This window comes from Molossus molossus, unplaced genomic scaffold (assembly GCF_014108415.1).
Source record: "Molossus molossus isolate mMolMol1 unplaced genomic scaffold, mMolMol1.p scaffold_m16_p_2, whole genome shotgun sequence".
In the NCBI taxonomy this organism is placed as follows: domain Eukaryota; kingdom Metazoa; phylum Chordata; class Mammalia; order Chiroptera; family Molossidae; genus Molossus; species Molossus molossus.
In genome coordinates this window covers 114318428-114337991 of record NW_023425355.1, presented here as the reverse complement: position 1 = coordinate 114337991, position 19564 = coordinate 114318428, and the positions used below count along the sequence as shown (strand labels likewise).

The window sequence follows — 19564 nt, the reverse complement described above, 5'->3', positions numbered from 1 at the left end:
AACTGATAAATAAAATAGAACCAGAGCCATGGAAACATGGAACAGACTGATGAATCTCAGAGGGAAGAGGGAAGGGGGAAGAGAAGAGATTGACCAAAGAATTTATATGCGTACATGCATTGCCCATGGACACAGAGAATAGGGTGGTGAAGGCCTGGGGTGGATGGGAACCGGGTGGAGGGGTCAATGGGGAAAAAGTTGCAGGGGGAAACATCTGTAATACCCTCAACAATAAAGATTTAAAAAGAACACATATTTCTAGCCCTGGCTGGGTACCTCAGTTGATTAGAGCATCATCCTAAAATGCCAAGGTTGTGGGTTTGATCCCTGGTCAGGGCACATACAAGGAGCAACCAATGAATAAATAAGTAGAACAACAAATTAAAAAATTTAGTTTAATTTTAAAAGGCTATATACTGTATGATATACTCCACCCGGTTCCCATCCACCCCAGGCCTTCACCACCCTATTCTCTGTGTCCATGGGCAATTTATATAACTTTTTAAACAAAATCATAGAAATGGAGAACAGATTAGTGGTTTCCAGGGGTTAGGGAAGGCTGGGATGGGCGGGAGGTGGGTGTGGCCATAAAAGGGCAATATGAGGGATCCTTGTGATGATGGAATTGTTCTGTACTTTGACAGTATCAGTGCCAGTATCCTGGTTGTGGTATTGTACTATAGTTTTGCAAGGTGTTACCATTGGGGGAAACCAGGTAAAGGATACATGGAATCTCTGTATTATTTCTTACAACTGCATTTAAATTTACAGTGATCTCAAAATAAAATGTTTAATATAAAAGAAAATAAGGTAGCCCTGGCCGGTGTGGCTCAGTTGGTTGGTCCCATGCACTGAAAGGTAGCCAGTTCGATTCCCGGTCAGGGCACATGCCTGGGTTTAGGCTCCATCCCTGATGGGGTCATGCAGGAGGCAGTGATTAGTGTTTCACTCTCACATTGATGTTTCTCTCTCTCTCTCTCTGCCTCTCTCTCTAAAAATCAATTTTAAAAAATCTAAAAAGAGCCCTGGCTGGTTTTGCTCAGTGGTTAGAGCATCGGTTCGTGGACCAATGAATCGCGGGTTCGATTCCAGTCAAAGGCATGTGCCTTGGTTGCGATTCGCCCCCAGCCCTGGTTGGAGTTGTTTGGGAGGCAGCCACTCAATGTGTCCCTTTCGCGTCGATGTTTCTCTCTCTCTCTCTCTCTCTCTCTCTCTCTCTCTCTCTCTCTCCCCCCCCACTCTATCTGAACAAAAATGGAAACATGTCCTCGGGTGAGGACAAAAAAAAAAATCTGAAAAGAAATAAGGTAGAGGAACTCCTAAAGAGCAAAAAGCCTATAAGGCTCAGATGAAAGCGTCCAAAAGTGTGATTTCAGGCATGGTGGCAAGTTAGTAGAAGAGGTAGATAGATGCACCTTTTGCCACCTCTTTAAAGTCAACCTTGGCATCTAATATAGAGAGATATTGATATTTACATATGGATGATTTAAGGATGACTCTTCATATGTTACTCTCTGTAAAATTTGGAGTCATCAGTAAAGGCAAGACATGAGTTTGTGCCTAATGTCTATCTGGTATTCTTAGCCCCAGACATAAAGGACTTAAAAATCTTTCTTGGTGGAATTTAACTACAGTGATTTACATATTAAAAGATTAACACAGTTTTAATCTGCACCAAAAAGGAATTTGCAGATAAAAACATCTCAGTCCTATCTAGGTACATTTTCAAAATATCTAAATTTTCTTTGAGAGGAAACAGCCATGGTCACAGTTGTGGTTACAGGATAATAGTCTCCTGATGACTCATAAAATAGTTCTTTTTGGGGAAAAATACCTCTAGCGTTACAAATAGGGCTGCAAAAACGAAGACAAGTTTTGTCAAGTCAAAAGTTTCTTTTGAGGGCATGCTGTGTAACTCCTGTAGTGGTGCTCTGGGTGGGAAGGTTGATAGAAAAGTGAGGGCTTGAGTGTGGGGATGGACAGGAGAGACTTTCAAAGAGAGACACTTGGAACCAGTATTTCTTTTTGATAAGTCTAAGAAGTTTAGGGAATGTGTGTTAAGATGAGAAGGAATTGTACTAATAATTTAGTCAGTCACATTCTAAAGGGGACAGTGTGAGGACTAAAAGATCTGGGAAAAATACATTTTAGCCCTGGCCGCTTTGGCTCAGCTGTTAGAGCGTCGGCCTGCGGACCAGAGAGTCCTGGGTTCGGTTCCCGCTAGGGGCACGTACCACACACACAAAATTACATTTTAAAAACACAACCATGAAGATAGTAGCATTAATGAATCAGTGTGGGCCTCCTTCAAGATTGAGTATTCAAAGGAAGAAGCGAGCCCTGGCCGGTTTGGCTCAGCGGTTGGAGCGTCGGCCTGCGGTCCTGAGAGACCCGGGTTCGGTTCCCGCTAAGGGCACGTACCTCGGTTGCAGTTTGTCCCCGGCCCTGGTTGGTCGTGAGGGTGGCAGCCACTCGATGTGTCCCTTTCACGTCGATGTTTCTCTCTCTTTCTCTCTTCCTCGCCCTCCCATTCTATCTGAACAAAAAATGGAAAAATGTCCTCGGGTGAGGATAAAGAAAGAAAAAGAAAATAGGGATCTCAATCCTACAACGTTGAAAATAAATCCTGACAAAATTTCAAGAGCACCTTTGTGCGCCAACTCTTTCCTTTTTGCCTCGTTGCTTCTGAGCAAACAAGATGGGTCACCAGCAACTCTCCTGGAGCCATTCGAGAAAATTCGGCCACAGTTCCCGTTCTTGCCACGTCTGCTCAAACCGTCACCATCTGATCCGGAGATACGGCCTCAGTATGTGTCGCCAGTGTTTCCGTCAGTACGCGAAGGACACCGGCTTCCTTAAGTTGGACTAAGTGAACTTCTATGAATGGGCCATTCAAGACATCTACCTTACCACAGAACGCTATCTCTTTGTACAGAAAATAAAATTAAAAAAAAAAAAAAGAAAAAGAAAATGAATTCTGGCAGCAATCTAAATGAGTTTGGAAGAGAACTCGGAGCCTCAGATGAGATCACAGCCCCATCTGGTTGGCACCTTGATTCAGCCTGGTGAGCGCCTCAGCAGAGGATCCGGCTAACCTGTGCCAGGATTCCTCACTCATGCAATTGTGAGTAATAAATTCCTGTTGTTTTAAGCCACTAAATTTGTGGTAATTTGTTACACGGCCATAGAAAACTAATATAGAAAGTCTGGCCTGGATTCAGGAATGTTGGGATCAAAGATGGTGTTGACAGTGCCCAGTTGGGGAGATGGATCCCACAGGGCACTAACTTCAATTGAGGCAACTGTAGAGGACATCCCACCCCTGCTACAGCTGTCTTTAAGGGGCCTTGGCCACTCAGACATTGCCATGTAGGAGTGTAAACTGGCACAACCTTCACGAAAGGCAATTTAGCAGTATCTATCAAAATTACAAGAGCATATGGTCTTTGACCTAGTAATTTCACTTCTAGGAATTTACCCCACACATTAGCAGACGTGGGAAATGATCCATGTACAAAGTTATACATTGGAAAATGTACCTGCTCACTCATTCACTCAACACATGTGTATTGTTAATAATAGGAAACAACTGGAAACAACCTACATTTCTATCAGTAAGGATCGTAAAATACTTTTCTATACAATGAAATAACATGTGGCTGGAACAAAAGAACCAGGAAGCTTTGTATGTATCAATATGGAAAGATCGATACGTTCCTAAGGGGAAAGTAGAATAGAGCTTACGTCATGTTAAAAGGAGGAGAGTGAGGAGATTCATTCACATTTACTGATACATGCATTTTTTCTTTTTTAAATCTCTGGAAGCTTCCTGTGGCTGCTTAGTTTGGGGAGGATGGGGACTGGAAAAATGGGGACAAGCATTAGAGGGAGACCTTTCTGGTTATACTTTTTATTTCTGAACCATCCTGAACTATCAGCTGTATAAAATGTTAAATGCATGTATTTTAACATTAAAATATTTTATTTTTTATTTTTTTTTATCCTCACCCGAGGACATTTTTCCATTTTTTGTACAGATAGAGTGGGAACGAGAGAGAGGAAGGAGAGAGAGAAACATTGACGTGAAAGGGACACATCGAGTGTCTGCCACCCGCACGACCAACCAGGGCCGGGGACAAACTGCAACCGAGGTACGTGCCCTTAGTGGGAACCGAACCCGGGTCTCTCCGGACCGCAGGCCGACGCTCTAACCGCTGAGCCAAACCGGCCAGGGCAACACTAAAATATTTTAAAAGAAGCTTTGGCTCAATAGAATTAAGGAACCACATGATCTTTGTAGAATTCCCCCCTACATCCCTGCCCAGTTTCCTCTGCTGTGTGGGAGCAGGATGTCAGCATGGGGAGAAGACTCTTCCCCTGCCCCCAGGCTGGGATTTTTCAGCCTGAGCACTATCTTCAATGGAGCCACCACTTACCTTTCCCACCCCGCTCCCTTGGGAGAATTTAAGGGCTGTTTTCCCAGAAGCCACCAAGGTTTTCCAGCTGCACCAAGGCCCCTGCTGGCAGCTGAGATTACCCTGGGATGTGAACATCTGAGGGTCCTGCTAACCACCAGGCTACAACCATCTGGGAAAACTTGAGTTCAAACAACTCAACCAATCTTATCCTACGGCTCTGAAGCCAACGCCAGTGGGGCTGAAACTCAGTGGGACGTGTCCGCGTTAGTATCAGTATTGTTTACACCTGGAGTTTGTTCTGACAGTTCAGTGCCTGTGGCCGACCACGGGCCTACCAGTTGTCAAATATTTTGACTGTCACCTCTGCCCTCTGCTGCTGCTTCTCACTTCAGTCCCCTGCCACTGCCTCCTCCCCCACTATCTGAGCTTCCTCCCTTGATTCTTCCTGTTGCTGCTGATTACCTTTCGTTATCAGATGGGGCCCGGCAAAAAGCAGATGGCAGGCTCAAACTGGGTCATTTGAGAAGAGTTTAATAAGGGATTATTTATAAAAGTGTGGGCAGAGTAGAGGGAAACCACTAAGGACAGGGAAGTACCCTGGGGCAAGAGGAGAAACCAGCAGTGATGGGTGGAGAGGGCTCTGGCAGGAGCTAAGACTTGTGGTTGATTAGAGGAGGCAGCCAGCTCACTGTGACTCATCAGAGAGCAAGCCTGGGAAATGAAAAACCCCAGCTTCCCTTCCTGCCTCCATCTCCTACAGGTATCCCATTTTCTAAACTTAACAGAGGGCACAGGAGCTCGCTGATTCCATCCGTAGAGTTCGGCTTCCCAGGCACGGAGCATGGTGAAGAAGGATACAGATCTGGAGAAGCGATGGACTACATCTAGCACTCGTCCCATTATATTTTAGAAACACTCTATCATGGAAACCTTTCAAACATGGTCTTCTAAAAGTAGAAAGACTAGTATAATGAACCCCACATACCCATCACCCAGCTTCAACAATTATCCACTTAGAGCCAATCTCATTTTATCCGTATCTCCGTTCACTCTTTCTTATTACTTTGCAGCTAATGCCAGACTTCATATCATTTCATCTGTCAGTAATCCGCATGTCACTCTCAAAGGTAAGGATTCTTTTTCAACCGCAAACCATGAGCAAAAGAAATTAATTAAATAATTCCTTAATATCATTGAATATCCAATCAATGTCAAATTTCCAATTGTCCAATAAATGTCAAATACGGCTTTTTTTTAAAAAAAATTGTTTGCTTGAATTAAGATCCAGTGCTAATCCTTGCATTGGTTGATATGCTTCTGAGTCTCTTTTAAATCTATAATTTCCCTCTCTATCACTTTTCTTTTTCTTACAAATTATTTGTTGGGGGGGGGGAAGACATTTGTACTATAGCATTTCCCACAGTCTAGATTTTGGTGATTTTATTCTCATGGTCTACTTTTTTTTTGTTTGTTTGTTGTTGTTTTTTTGGGTTTTTTTTAATCCTCACCCGAGGATATTTTTCCATTTTTTGTACAGATAGAGTGGGAGGGAGAGAGAGGAAGGGAGAGAGAGAGAAACATCGACGTGAAGGGACACATCGAGTGGCTGCCACCCGCACGACCAACCAGGGCCGGGGACAAACTGCAACCGAGGTACGTGCCCTTAGCAGGAACCGAACCCGGGTCTCTCTGGACCGCAGGCCGACGCTCTAACCGCTGAGCCAAACCGGCCAGGGCTCATGGTCTACTTTAATATGCCCTCTCCTCTGTATTTCCTGGAAGTTTATAGTGGGCTCTCAAGGCTTAATCAGATTCAGGCCCAATTTTTATTACTACTTGATAAATGGTGATGTAGTCTTCTTTCAGAAAGTACAAAGTCTGCTTGACAATGTTTATAATATTAACATAATGTGATGATTGATGCCCAGATCCATTGACTCATTAGAGTTTGGAAAATGATGATATTCAGATTTATTCCTTTTCTCGTGTTGGCAATTGTGCATCTTGGTTTTTGTTTTTTTCAATTCATTATTCCTCATGGTACACCCTCATGCCACCTGGTGTAGCCCTAATGCATCCTTTTTAATGGCTGCATAATTTTCATGGTGTGGATGTACTATCATCTTTCTATTGACAAACTTTCAGTTGGTGCCCCATTTTTTTTGCAACTACTATAAGCAGTGCTGCAATAAAACATTCTTTTACACATGTCCTTGCTTATTAGTACTTTCCTTCCTGTGGAACAGATTCCCAGGAGCAGGGTTGCTAGGGATATGCAATATTTTAATATTCACAAATGTTACCAGATTACTTTCTAGAATGGCCATATTTCAATGTCCATGAGTGATGTGCAAGGGTATTCTTTTTTTTAAAAATATGTTTTATTAATTTTTCTAGAGAGAGAGGCGGGGAGAGAGAGATAGAAACATTCATGAGAGAGAGAAACATCGATGAGAGAGAGAAACAGCTGCCTCCTACACCCCCCTACCCCCACTGGGGATCCAGCCTACAACCCCGGCATGCGCCCTGACCAGGAATTGAACCGGGATCTCTCAGTCCATGGGACGATGCTCAATCCACCGAGCCACACTGGCTGAGCACGAGAATATTCTTTAATCCATACTCTCATCATCTACAGGTGTTATAGTTTTTATAATTTTTGCCAGATTGTGGGTATAAAATAATGTCTCATTGCTTCTGTCTCTGGAACTATCCTGCTAGGTTTAAATTCTGACTCTGCCACTTACTAGATGATTACCTTGGTCGAATTAACCTCTCAGGATCTGGATTTCTTTATCTGTAAAAAGGAGATGATAAGGTCTGGCTCATTGCAAGTACTTATCATTATTTTTCTGTCTATTTTAACCTAACTCTCTTTTCCAGCCTAGAGCTTCATGATGTATGACATTGATTCCTCTATCGCCAGCACCTTAGCATCTCGAATCCCCTGTTCTTCACATTCCCACCAACGCAATGCCCATCTCCTCTCCTGTTCCCTGGGCTGCCAGATGCAGTTGTGTAAGCGATGCCCTTAGGAATCCAGCCTCTCTTTCCTCAGATGGGCCCTAAGCACTAATCAGAAATTTCTGTGTCACTGAGTTCATTTCCCCTCACCTCCCCCAAACGGGTATCCTACACTGTCACCACATTTTCTGATCCTCTACTCTGCTAACCTTTTAGCAGACAAACTTGAATCCCTTACCTATAACCTTATAGAAATAGATTTGGCCCTGGCCGGTTTGGCTCAGCGGTTAGAGCGTCTGCCTGCGGTCCAGAGAAACCCGGGTTCGGTTCCCGCTAAGGGCATGTACCTCGGTTGCAGTTTGTCCCCGGCCCTGGTTGGTCGTGCAGGTGGCAACCACTCGATGTGTCCCTTTCACATCGATGTTTCTCTCTCTCTCTCTTCCTCTCTCTCCCTCCCACTCTGTCTGTACAAAAAATGGAAAAATGTCCTCGGATGAGGATAAAAAGAAAAAAAGAAATAGATTTGGCAGATTGATTTGTTCAACACACATTTCATTGTGTAGAGTCTGGAAAGATAAAAGGCTTCTTGGAAACTAGGGTTTGGGCCCTGGCCGGTTTAGTTCAGTAGTTAGAGCGTCGGCCTACGGACCAGAGACACCCGGTTCGGTTCCCACTAAGGGCACGTATCTCGGTTGCAGTTTGTCCCTGACTCCGGTTGGGGTCGTGTGGGTGGCAGCCAGTTGGAGTGTCTCTCTCACATCCATGTTTCTCTCTCTCTTCCTCCCTCTCTCACTTCCACTCTATCTGAAGAAAAATGCCAAAAAAAAGTGTCCTCAGGTGAGGATAAAAAAAAAGAAAAGAAACTAGGGTTTGAGGAGTGATTTGGGTTATGCTAATCAGAGGCATTCATGCATCAAATGATGGCATGCCCTCACAGTGAAAAGTAGTATTTGAAAATTGCTTTAAAATACAGTGTTTTGACCACACAAATCTAGTGGAATATACCCTAAAGACAAGCATTCTAAAAAAATCTTAAACTTCTCTCAGTTGTCTTAGTAACATTAATATTGCTATTTTCACACACACACACACACACAGGATAAGCCTAATTAATAATTATATTAATGTTGTTAAAAATCAATATTTTCCACAAAAGATAAAAGGGAGCCCTGGCCGGTTTGGCTCAGCGGTTGGAGCGTCAGCCTGCGGACCAGAGAGACCCGGGTTCAGTTCCCGCTAGGGGCACGTACCAAAAAAAAAAAAAAGGTAAAAGAGAAATGCTAATATAAAATCAAATAAATTAAGTATAAACCCTTTAATCATAAATTCAAGTGGGAAATATCAGTATAAACTTATGATTTAGGGTCTTTCCCAAGAAAATTGTATCTCAGCTTTGTACATTGAAGAGGCTTGGGTACGATGGTGACTTGGGAGCAGTGAACACACCAATACCAAAATGGTGGCCTCTACATATCATTTTCACCTAAAGGGGAGATGGCTGACTCCACACAAAGGGAGGAAGTATACAAACTAAGCAAAGAAACTATCAATGACACAATAGGGTTGTGTCAAAAAGACACCAACTTGCCCTGGCTGGTTTGGTTCAGCGGTTAGAGCGTCGGCCTGCGGTCCAGAGAGACCCGGGTTCGGTTCCCGCTAAGGGCGCGTACCTCGGTTGCAGTTTGTCCCCGGCCCTGGTTGGTCGTGCGGGTGGCAACCACTCGATGTGTCCCTTTCACATCGATGTTTCTCTCTCTCGCTCTCTCTCTCTCTTCCTCTCTCTCCCTCTGACTCTATCTGAACAAAAGATGAAAAAATGTCCTCGGGTGAGGATTAAAAAAAAAAAAAAGACACCAACTTGAAGGCACTCCCACTGGTTTAAGATGAGGTCATTTGGGCATCAAAATGACCAAGTGTTGCAATTGATTAAAAAACATACATTGTTTACAAATTTATGAGTTCACAATGATACTAAAAAAATGAAACAAAAACCTAAGAAGCTCATTTGTCATCAGTGGCGTTTGCTAGAACACCAATTCATTGTTCTGAAAGTTGGTTTTTGTTTATTTATTTACTTATTTTAGGGGTTCATAACCTTTAAATTTTTATTTTTCAATTACATTTGACATTGAATACTTTGTTAGTTTCAGGTGTACAACATAGTGATTAGACATTTATACACCTTACAAAGTGATCACCACAAAGTGATCACCAGTACCCATCTGACACCACACATAGTTAATATAATATTACTTACTCTATTCCCTATGCTGTACTTTACACCCCCATGACTATTTTTATAACTGGAAATTTGTACTTCTTGGAGGGTTAGGGATATTGTTGAAAAAGGTAAACATTGGCCCTGGTCGGTTTGGCTCAGCGTCGGCCTGCGGTCCGGAGAGACCCGGGTTCGGTTCCCGCTAAGGGCACGTACCTCGGTTGCAGTTTGTCCCCGGCTCTGGTTGGTCGTGCGGGTGGCAGCCACTCGATGTGTCCCTTTCACATTGATGTTTCTCTCTCTCTCTCTCTTCCTCTCTCTCCCTCCCACTCTATCTGTACAAAAAATGGAAAAATGTCCTCGGGTGAGGATAAAAAAAAAAGAAAAAGGTAAACATTGTTTTTTTTTGAAAAGAGAGTCAAACATCCTGCCTTTCCTGTGTATGAACTGAATTTTTAGGTAACCAAACAGTTGGTGAAAAATGCTCTGCTTTTTAAAAGAATTCCAGTTAATATGCAGAATAATGATAAACTAAGAATAGCACCATTTTTCAGATCCTAATAAAATAATGGATCTTAGGGATGATCATAAACGGCCGCTAAAACCAGTGAGGGAAAGATTGATACGAAACTTTACAATGGATGAGTCAGGCTGACACCACCTGATCCCACTAATCAATTTTAGCATCACTACAGGAGAGACAATACATTATTTACCTCTTGATGTGAAGTGATGGGAAGTACACAGCATCAACTAGTAAATATTTTGCCTATGAGAAAAACCTTAATCTAATCAAGCCTCTGTAACTACCCAATATCAGGAAACACAGAGAAGAGAGAATGAGTTAAATGACACCCTGCAGAAGCAATGAACAGATCCAGAATATACTACATCCTACAGGATAAATGTTCCAGTTTTTCTAACAAATCAGTGGTATGGGGGGGGGGGGGGAGCTTTTATAGAATAAAAGAAACTTAAGAGCTATAGTAATAACAAAATACCATATATGAACCTTGCTTGGATTCTGATGTGATCAAAATAACTGAAATGATATCTTTGTGAGAATTAAGGGACTTTGAATATAGCCAGGAATCACTGTTCATTTTCTAAGGTGTAATAATAGTGGCATGGTATTTATATTATTTGCAATGTCTTTATTAGGTAGAGATGTTCACTGAAGCATTTACAGGTGAAATTATATGGTCTGGATTTTACTTTAAAATACTCCAACAGCCCTGGCCGGTTTGGCTCAGCGGTTAGAGCATCGGCCTGCGGTCCGGAGAGACCCGGGTTCGGTTCCCGCTAAGGGCATGTACTTCGGTTGCAGTTTGTCCCCGGCCCTGGTTGGTCGTGCGGGTGGCAGCCACTCGATGTGTCCCTTTCACATCGATGTTTCTCTCTCTCTCTGTTCCTCTCTCTCCCTCCCACTCTACCTGAACAAAGAATGGAAAAATGTCCTTGGGTGAGGATGATAAAAAATAATAATAATAAATAAAATACTCCAACAGCACAAAATATTGGGGTGGTGGCTAAATAGAACAAGATAGACAAAATATTGGGAATTGTTGAAGCTGAGTGATAAGTCCATAGCGATTCCTTATATTACCATTTCTACTTTTGTGTATGTTTAAGGTTTTCCATAATAAAAAAGTTTTTAAAAATAAATGCTTCTTAAAGACAAAGGCCAAGAAATTGTCACAGATCAGAGGAGACTAAGGAGACATCATGACTAATGCAATGTATCCTGGATCAGATCTTGAAAGAGAAAAGGGAAAATCCAAAGAATATCTGTAGTTTAAAGTGTTGTACTAATGTTAATTTCTTAGTTTTGATAAATGTACCAAGGTTGTCTTGGTCCGTTCGGGTTGCTATAACAAAATACCACGAACTGGGTAGCTTATAAACAACAGAAATTTATTTCTTGCCATTCTGGAGACTGAAAATCCAAGCTCAAGGTGCCAGCATGGTGCAGTGAGGGCCCTCTTCCAGACTCGGCGCGTGCCTTCTCTCTGTGTCCTCACATGGCAACGGAGCTCGGAATCTCTCTGGAGCCTCTTTTTTATGGAACTGATCCCATTCCTGAGAGCTCCACTGTCATGACTTAAGCCCAATCTTTAAATACCATCTCCTTTGGGAATTAAGATTTCAACATAAGGCCCTGGCTGGTTTGGCTCAGCGGTTGGGGCGTCGGCCTGCGGTCCGGAGAGACCCGGGTTCGGTTCCTGCTAAGGGCACGTACCTCGGTTGCAGTTTGTCCCCGGCCCTGGTTGGTCGTGCGGGTGGCAGCCACTCGATGTGTCTCTTTACGTCGATGCTTCTCGCTCTCTCTCTCTCCCTCCCACACTATCTGAACAAAAAAAAAAGATTTCAACATATGAGTTTTGAGGGGACACAAATATTCATACCATAGCAATGGTTATATAAGATGTTAACATTAGAGAAAACTGGGTGAAGGATATGTAGGAATACTCTGTACTATCTTTGCAGCTCTTCTGTAAATCTAAAATCATTTAAAAACAAAATGTTAAAATAAATGTTTAGTCTGTACACATAACAAGTTTCTTCAAGTGAACTTACACCTTCAGAGAAAAATATTTACATCTCTAGCACTGGCTTTAAATAACTCTTGAAAGATGAGGTAATTGGCATACTTACACTACCTTCATGTTCTTTCCCTTCTAGGATCTCCAGAATGTGATTGGCTATATTATTATTTCTATCTATATAATCATGGTATATGTATCATGTATATGTTATTCTCTTTCTATAGTTGCTTTAGCCTTTAATGGACCTATTGATCACTCCTAGTCACTTTTATTATTATATCTGTTGGTAGAAATCAAACAGTTGTGTCTTCAAGAAGGGCACTTGGGAACTATAAAAGCTTCTGTTTGTGCCATTATACTTGGATGGCAGTCTGGCTTGGCACACATTCTCCCTCCCTGAAGACTTGGTAGGCATTACTCCTCCATCTTCTAATGTTGGATGCTATTATAGAGAGCCTGGAAAGTCAAATGAATTTTTTTCCCATTCACAAGTGATTTGGTTTATTTGCAAAGATTCTCATAGGATTCTTTATCTCTGAAGTCCATTAACTTCATTAGGATATGTGTTGAAGTTACTTTATCAATATCAAGTTTATCTGTGACAGGTTTCTTCTTTCAAACTAAAATTCCAGTCTTATTTCTGGAAGAACTCTAATTTATTTTGTAATTTTTGGTTAATCCTCACCCGAGGATATTTTTTCATTGATTTTTTTAGATAGAATGGAAGGGAGGGAGGGAGGGAGGGAGAAAGAAACATCAATGTGAGAGAGACACATCGCTTGGTTGTCTCCCACTCGACCCTGACCAGGGCCGGGGATCAAACCTATAACCCAGGCACGTGTCCTTGGCCAGGACTGAACCTGAGACCCTTCAGTCTGTGGGCCAATGCTCTAACCACTGAGTCAAACCGGCCAGGGCTGGAAGAACTCTTGAATTACATATTTGAACATTTTTGTTGATGTTCTATTTAATCTATTACAGCAATCATACATCTGGTAGATCTCCTTTGTTCTATATATATGTCATTTTTAATCCTTTCAAACTTTTAAAAACTGTTAGTTATATTCTCGTTCATTTTTTTTCAAGCCTTCCTTCCATGCCCATGGCTCTTTTCAGCAATACCTTTTTTCCTCTTGCTGTTTCTAATGTGACTTTAATTTCTCCTTTACTTCTATATTTTCTCCATTTCTTTCTTGAGCTCTGCCAGCTCATTGTTTATCTCATTTATCTTGTTTCTTTCTTGAGCTATTTTATCTCTGTTTAAGCTGCTGATTCACAGATTTTGTTTTTATTAAGATTTTTAACTCCTATATACATCTTTGATCATGATTTTCATATTTTTTTTCATGGCAAACTACTCTGGTGTGTGCTCTTCGATCTTTTCTTGGCCATGGTCCTCTATTCTTATGAATATTTTTGTACCTCGGGTGAGGATAAAATAAATAAGTAAATAAAGGATCAGCTTTAAGGAAAAAAAAAAGAATATTTTTGTTATTTTTGTATAGTTCCTATATTGGCTCCTTTTTATTATTACCAATATTTCAATGATGATATATTTTCCTAGGCCACCTCTTTGTGGAAGACAGAAAAGACAAAGTTGAGCTCTGAGCAGCAAAATTTGGAGTTTGGAGCTCCTCAAGGTGTAAGATAACCTAAGTACAAAACTCACAGGATGAGCTCAGTAGCAGAATGATGATAACAGAGAGGTTACTAAACTTAAATGTATATCAATAGAAAATTTTTAGTCTGAACTACCAAGAGAATAAAGGTCGAAAAAAATGAACAGAACCGCAGGAAACTGTGGGAGAATAACAAAAGGGCTAACATTCATGTCATCTGGGTACTAAAAAGAGAGGAGAAAGAGTGTGGTGCTGAAAAAAATAACTGAAGAAATAGTGACTGAAGACTTCCTCAATTTGGTGGAAGACCTAAACCTTCAGATTAAAAAACTTGATGACTCCAAACAAGATAAACAAAAAGAAATCCATACCCAGACACATCATAATCAAACTGCTGAAAACTCAAGACAAAGGAAAAATCATGAAAGCAGAGAATAAAACAATGTATGACCTATAGAAGAACTATTTGAATGACTGCAGATTTCTTATCAGAAACCATGAAGATAAGAAGGAAGTGGCACAGAGTTTTTGTGTTGAAAGAAAAGTCAACACAGATTTTTATATCCCATGAAAATATTCTTCAAGAATCAAGGTGAAGTGATGACATTCCCAGAAAACTGAGAGAAGTCATTGCCAGCACAACTTGTCTGAAAGAATTGCTAAAGGAAGTTTTTCAGACACAGGGGAAACAGTAACAAGAAAACTTGGACCATCAGGAATGAAGAAAGAGCAATAGAAATGGCGAATATCTGGGTTAAAAAAATAGACCAATCTCCTTCTCTCAAATTATTTAAAGTATGTTTGATAATTGAAAGCAAAGATTATATCATTGTTTGATGGAATTTTCAATGTATGTAGATGTAGTATATAAGACAACTACAGCACAAAGGGAGGAAGGTAAAGTGACCTATAAGGTAGAAAGGTTTATACATTCTACTTGGTGGTAAAATATTGATTCAAAGTAGAGTGTAAGAAGTTAAGTATGGCCCTGGCCAGTTTGGCTCAGCGGTTAGAGCGTCGACCTGCGGTCTGGAGAGACCCAGGTTCGGTTCCCACTAAGGGCACGTACTTCGGTTGCAGTTTGTCCCCGGCCCTGGTTGGTCGTGCGGGTGGCAGCCACTCAATGTGTCCCTTCACGTCGATGTTTCTCTCTCTCTCTCCCTTCCTCTCTCTCCCTCCCACTCTATCTGTACAAAAAATGGAAAAATATCCTCGGGTGAGGATTAAAAAAAAAAAAAAAAGAAGTTAAGTATGTATATTGTGATTCTAAGAGCAACCACTAAAAAAAAAAACTACACAAAGAAATAGTAAAATAAAAAACATAATACATAAATTAAAATGAAATAAAAATGTTCAAATTGTCCTGCCAGATAGCTCAGTTGATTAGAGCATTGTCCCAATGCACCAAGGTTGTGGGTTCAATCCACAGACAGGATATACAAAAATCAACCAATATGCATAAGTAAGTAGAACAACAAATCAATGTCTCCCTCCTCCCCCAAACCCCTCGGTTGGAAGTTGTCCTGCAACCGAAAGGTTGCTGGTTCAATTCCTGGTCAGGGCACATGCCTGGGTTGTGAGCTGGATCTCTGGTATGGGGCATGCAAAGATAGCCCTGGCTGATTTGGCTCAGCAGTTGGAGCATCAGCCTGCGGACCAGAGAGTCCCAGGTTCGGTTCCCGCAAGGGGCACATACCAAAAAAAAATTTTTTTAATTTAAAAATAAATAAATAAATAAGCAAAGATATAGAACTGAACAGCACCATCAATAAATGGGTCTAGCCCTGGCCAGTTTGGCTCAGCGGTTAGAGCATTGGCCGGTGGACCAGGGAGTCCCGGGTTGAGTTCCTACTAAGAACATGGACCTCAGATGCGGTTAGTCCCCACCCCGGCTGGGGTTGTGCGGGTGGCCACCAGTCAATGTGTCTCTCTCATGTCGATGTTTCTCTTCCTCCCTCTCTCCCTCCCACTCTATCTGAAAATAAAAATGCAAAAATGTCCTCTGATGAGGGTAAAAATAAATGAATAAATAAATGGGTGTAATTGATACTTATGTAACAATCCCCCAATAAGAGCAGAATACATTCTTTTCAAGTGCACATGGAACATTCATCCAGATAGACCACGCCCTGGGTCATAAAATAACATTAATGTATTTAAAAAGAGCTGAAATCATAGAGTATGTTCTCTGACTATAATGGAATCAAACTAAAAATCAATAACAGAAAAATCTCCAATTGGAAATTAAACAACACATTCTTAAATAATTCATGGATCTCAGATGAAATTAGAATTTTTTTTTTTATCCTCACACGAGGACATTTTTCCATTTTTTGTTCCGATAGAGTGGGGAGGGAGAGAGAGAGAGAGAAACATCGACGTGAAAGGGACACATCAAGTGGTTGCCACCTGCACGACCAACCAGGGCTGGGGACAAACTGCAACCGAGGTACGTGCCCTTAGCGGGAACTGAACCCGGGTCTCTCTCGACCGCAGGCCGATGCTCTAACCGCTGAGCCAAACCGGCCAGGGCTAGAAAATATTTTTAACTGAACAGAAATGAAACTACAACAATTTCAAAATTAATGAGATGCAGCTATATAAGTACTTAGATGGATATTTATAGTATCAAATGTTGATATTAGAAAAGATGAAAGATCTCAAATCAGTAAATAATCTTCCACCATAAAAAAAAAAAAAAAAAAAACTAGAAGAAACTCAAAGCAAGCAGAAGGAAGGGAATAATAAAGATAAGAGCAGAAATCAGTGAGATTGAAAATAGAAATAATAGAATAAAATTAATGAAACAAAAAGCTGGCCCTTTGAAAAGATCAATAAAATTGATCTGACAAGACTGACAAGGAGGAAGAGAGAAGACACAAATGATCATTATCATAAACGGAGAAAATGCTACAGACCTTGTATACATTAAAGGGTAATAAGGGAATATTGTGAATAGTTTTATGGACAAAATTTGACAAATTAAATAGACTAATTCCTCAAGAAGCAAAAACTACCAAAAATCATTCAAGGAGAAACATAACCTGAATAGTACGATAAGTATTAAAGAAATTAAATTCATGGTTAAACACCTTTTAAAAAAGGAAAGCTCTAGGTTCAGATAGTTTTACTGGCAACTTTTACCAAACATTTAAAGAATAAATATCACTTTGACACAATCTCTTTCAGAAAACAAAAGAAACAAGAACACTTACCAATTTAATTTATGAGGGTAGCATTATTGTGATACCAACAACAGATAATGACTATAATGGAATTATAGAAAATTACAAGAAAAGAAAACATATTAATATCCCTATGACCATATACACAAACATCATAAAGAAAACATTAGTAAATCAAATCTAGGAATATATAAAAAGAATAATACCCTGCAACCAAGTGAAGTTTATTCTAGGAATGCAATGCTCATTCAATATGCAAAAATCAATGTAATCCATTATATCAACAAGCTATTAAAAAAAACACACAATCATACCAATGATGCAGAAAAAGTATTTGATAAAAGTTTACATCCATTCATGGAAAAAAAAAAAAAATCCTCTCAGCAAACTAATAGAAACTTTCTCAACCTGATAAAAGGTATCTACAAAAAAACCTACAGCCAACAATTATTAATGATGAAAGACTGAACACTTTACTTCTAAGATTAGGAACAAGGCAAGGAAATATACTCTCACCACTCCTATTCGGCTTCATTCTGGAAGTCTTAGCCAGTACAAGGTAAGAAAAAGGAAATTAAAGGTATGCATATTGAAAATGTTTTTTTTATCCTCACCCAAGAATATTTTCCCATTTATCTTCAGGTAGAGAGGGAGAGAGAGAGAAACATCGATGTGAGAGAGACACATCGACTGGTTGCCTCCCACACGACCCCAACCAGGACCGGGGATGAACTGCAACCGAGGTACATGCCCTTGGCTGAAATCGAAACCGAGATTCTTTTGTCCACGGGCTGACGCTCTAACCGCTGAGCCAAACAAGCCAGGGCAGGTATACATATTGAAAAGGAAGACATTAAACTGCTCTTATTCATAAGAAACATGATTGTGTCTGGAGAAAATCCAAAGGAATCCTCAAAGAATTTTTTTCTAGAACTAATAAGAAAGTTTAGCAAGGTCACAGTTTACAAGGTCAACACACAATAATTTGGTATATTAACAATTTGGCAATCATCCTTCTATATACTAGTGATTTGGAAACTGAAATATTTTTAAATACCATTTACATAGCTCCAAAAATGAAATATCTAGGTGTAAATCTCACAAATCATTGTATACTAAAAAGTATAAAAAGCTAATGGAAGAAATTAAAGACAGAAATAAAGACACTGTCTTCATGAATTGGAGGACTCAACATAGAAGAGAGGTCAATTTCCCCAAATTGATTTGTGAATGTAACACAATTCCAAACAAAATCCCAGCATAATTTTTTTAGATATAAACAAGTTGATTATAAAATTTATATGGAAAATCAAAGAGTCAGAATAGCTAAAACAATTTTGAAAAAAAAAGAATAAAGTTGGAAGAACCACACTACCTAATTTTAAGACTTACTATATAGCTACAGGAATCAAAATTGGGTGGTATTTGGCATGGGAATAGACACATTACTTAATAGACACATAGATCAGTGGAACAAAATAGAGAACCCAGAAATAAATCCAGAGAAATATATATAGCTGAGTTTCAACAAAAGTGCAAAAGCAATTTGATAGAGGGAAAGGGGCCGTTTCAACATGGTACTGGAGCAATTGTACATCTTTAGAGGGGGAAAAAAGAATCTCAACCTAGCCCTGGCCGGTTTGGCTCAGCGGTTAGAGCGTCGGCCTGCGGTCCTGAGACACCCGGGTTCGGTTCCCGCTAAGGGCATGTACCTCGGTTGCAGTTTGTCCCCGGCCCTGGTCGGTTGTGCGGGTGGCAGCCACTCGATGTGTCCCTTTCACGTCGATGTTTCTCTCTCTCTCTGTTCCTCTCTCTCCCTCCCACTCTACCTGAACAAAAAATGGAAAAATGTCCTCGGGTGAGGATTTAAAAAAAAAGAATCTCAACCTAGCCCTGGCCAGTTTGGCTCAGCGGTTGGAACGTGGGCTTGCAGACCAGAGTCCTGGCTTCGGTTACCGCTAGGGGCACAAAACAAAACAAAACAAAAGAATCTCAACCTAAACCTCTATCTTATACAAAAATTAACTCAAAATGAAACAGGGAATTAAATGCAAAACATAAAACTATAAAATACTTAGGAAATGTAGGAGAAAACCTTTGGGACCTAGGGCTGGTCAGGAAATTCTTAGACTTGACACCAAAAGCACGATCCATAAAAGGAAAAAGTGATCATTTGTACCTCATCAAAATTGAAACTTTTTTCTCTGTGAACAACCCTGTTAAGAGAATGAAAAGAAAGCTATTGCCTGGCAAACCACAAATCTGACAAGGAAATATATCTAGAATATATATTTACAAACCTCAACAGTAACAAAATGATCAGTTAGAAAATGGGTAAAACATATAAACAAACTTTCACCAAAGAAGATATATAAATGGAAAATAAGCACGTGAAAAGATGTTCAACATCATTAGCTATTAGGGAAATAAAAAACAAAATCATAGTGAGTTGCTAGCACATACCTGTTAGAATAGTTAAAAAACAAACAAACAAATACTGACAATACCAAGTGCTGCCGAGGATATAGAGTAATTGCAATTCTCATATACTGCTGTTAGGGATGCAAAATGGTACAGCCACTCTAAAAAATAATGCAGTTGTTTTTTATAAAAA

The 19564-nt window shown here is 40.4% G+C and overlaps 1 protein-coding gene across 1 annotated transcript; it reads left to right on the top strand.

The window, feature by feature from the left end:
• The first annotated feature begins 2698 nt into the window (after positions 1-2698).
• LOC118636535 (40S ribosomal protein S29-like) lies at positions 2699-2930 on the top strand. Its single transcript, XM_036271649.1, has one exon. It carries the CDS (start codon positions 2699-2701, stop codon positions 2867-2869), a length of 171 nt encoding a protein of 56 aa, XP_036127542.1. The 3' UTR covers positions 2870-2930.
• The last annotated feature ends 16634 nt before the right edge of the window (positions 2931-19564 follow it).

Coding starts and splice junctions, on each gene's coding strand:
- LOC118636535 (XM_036271649.1), top strand. CDS start 2,699: ATGGGTCACCAGCAACTCTCCTGGAGCCATTCGAGAAAATTCGGCCAC.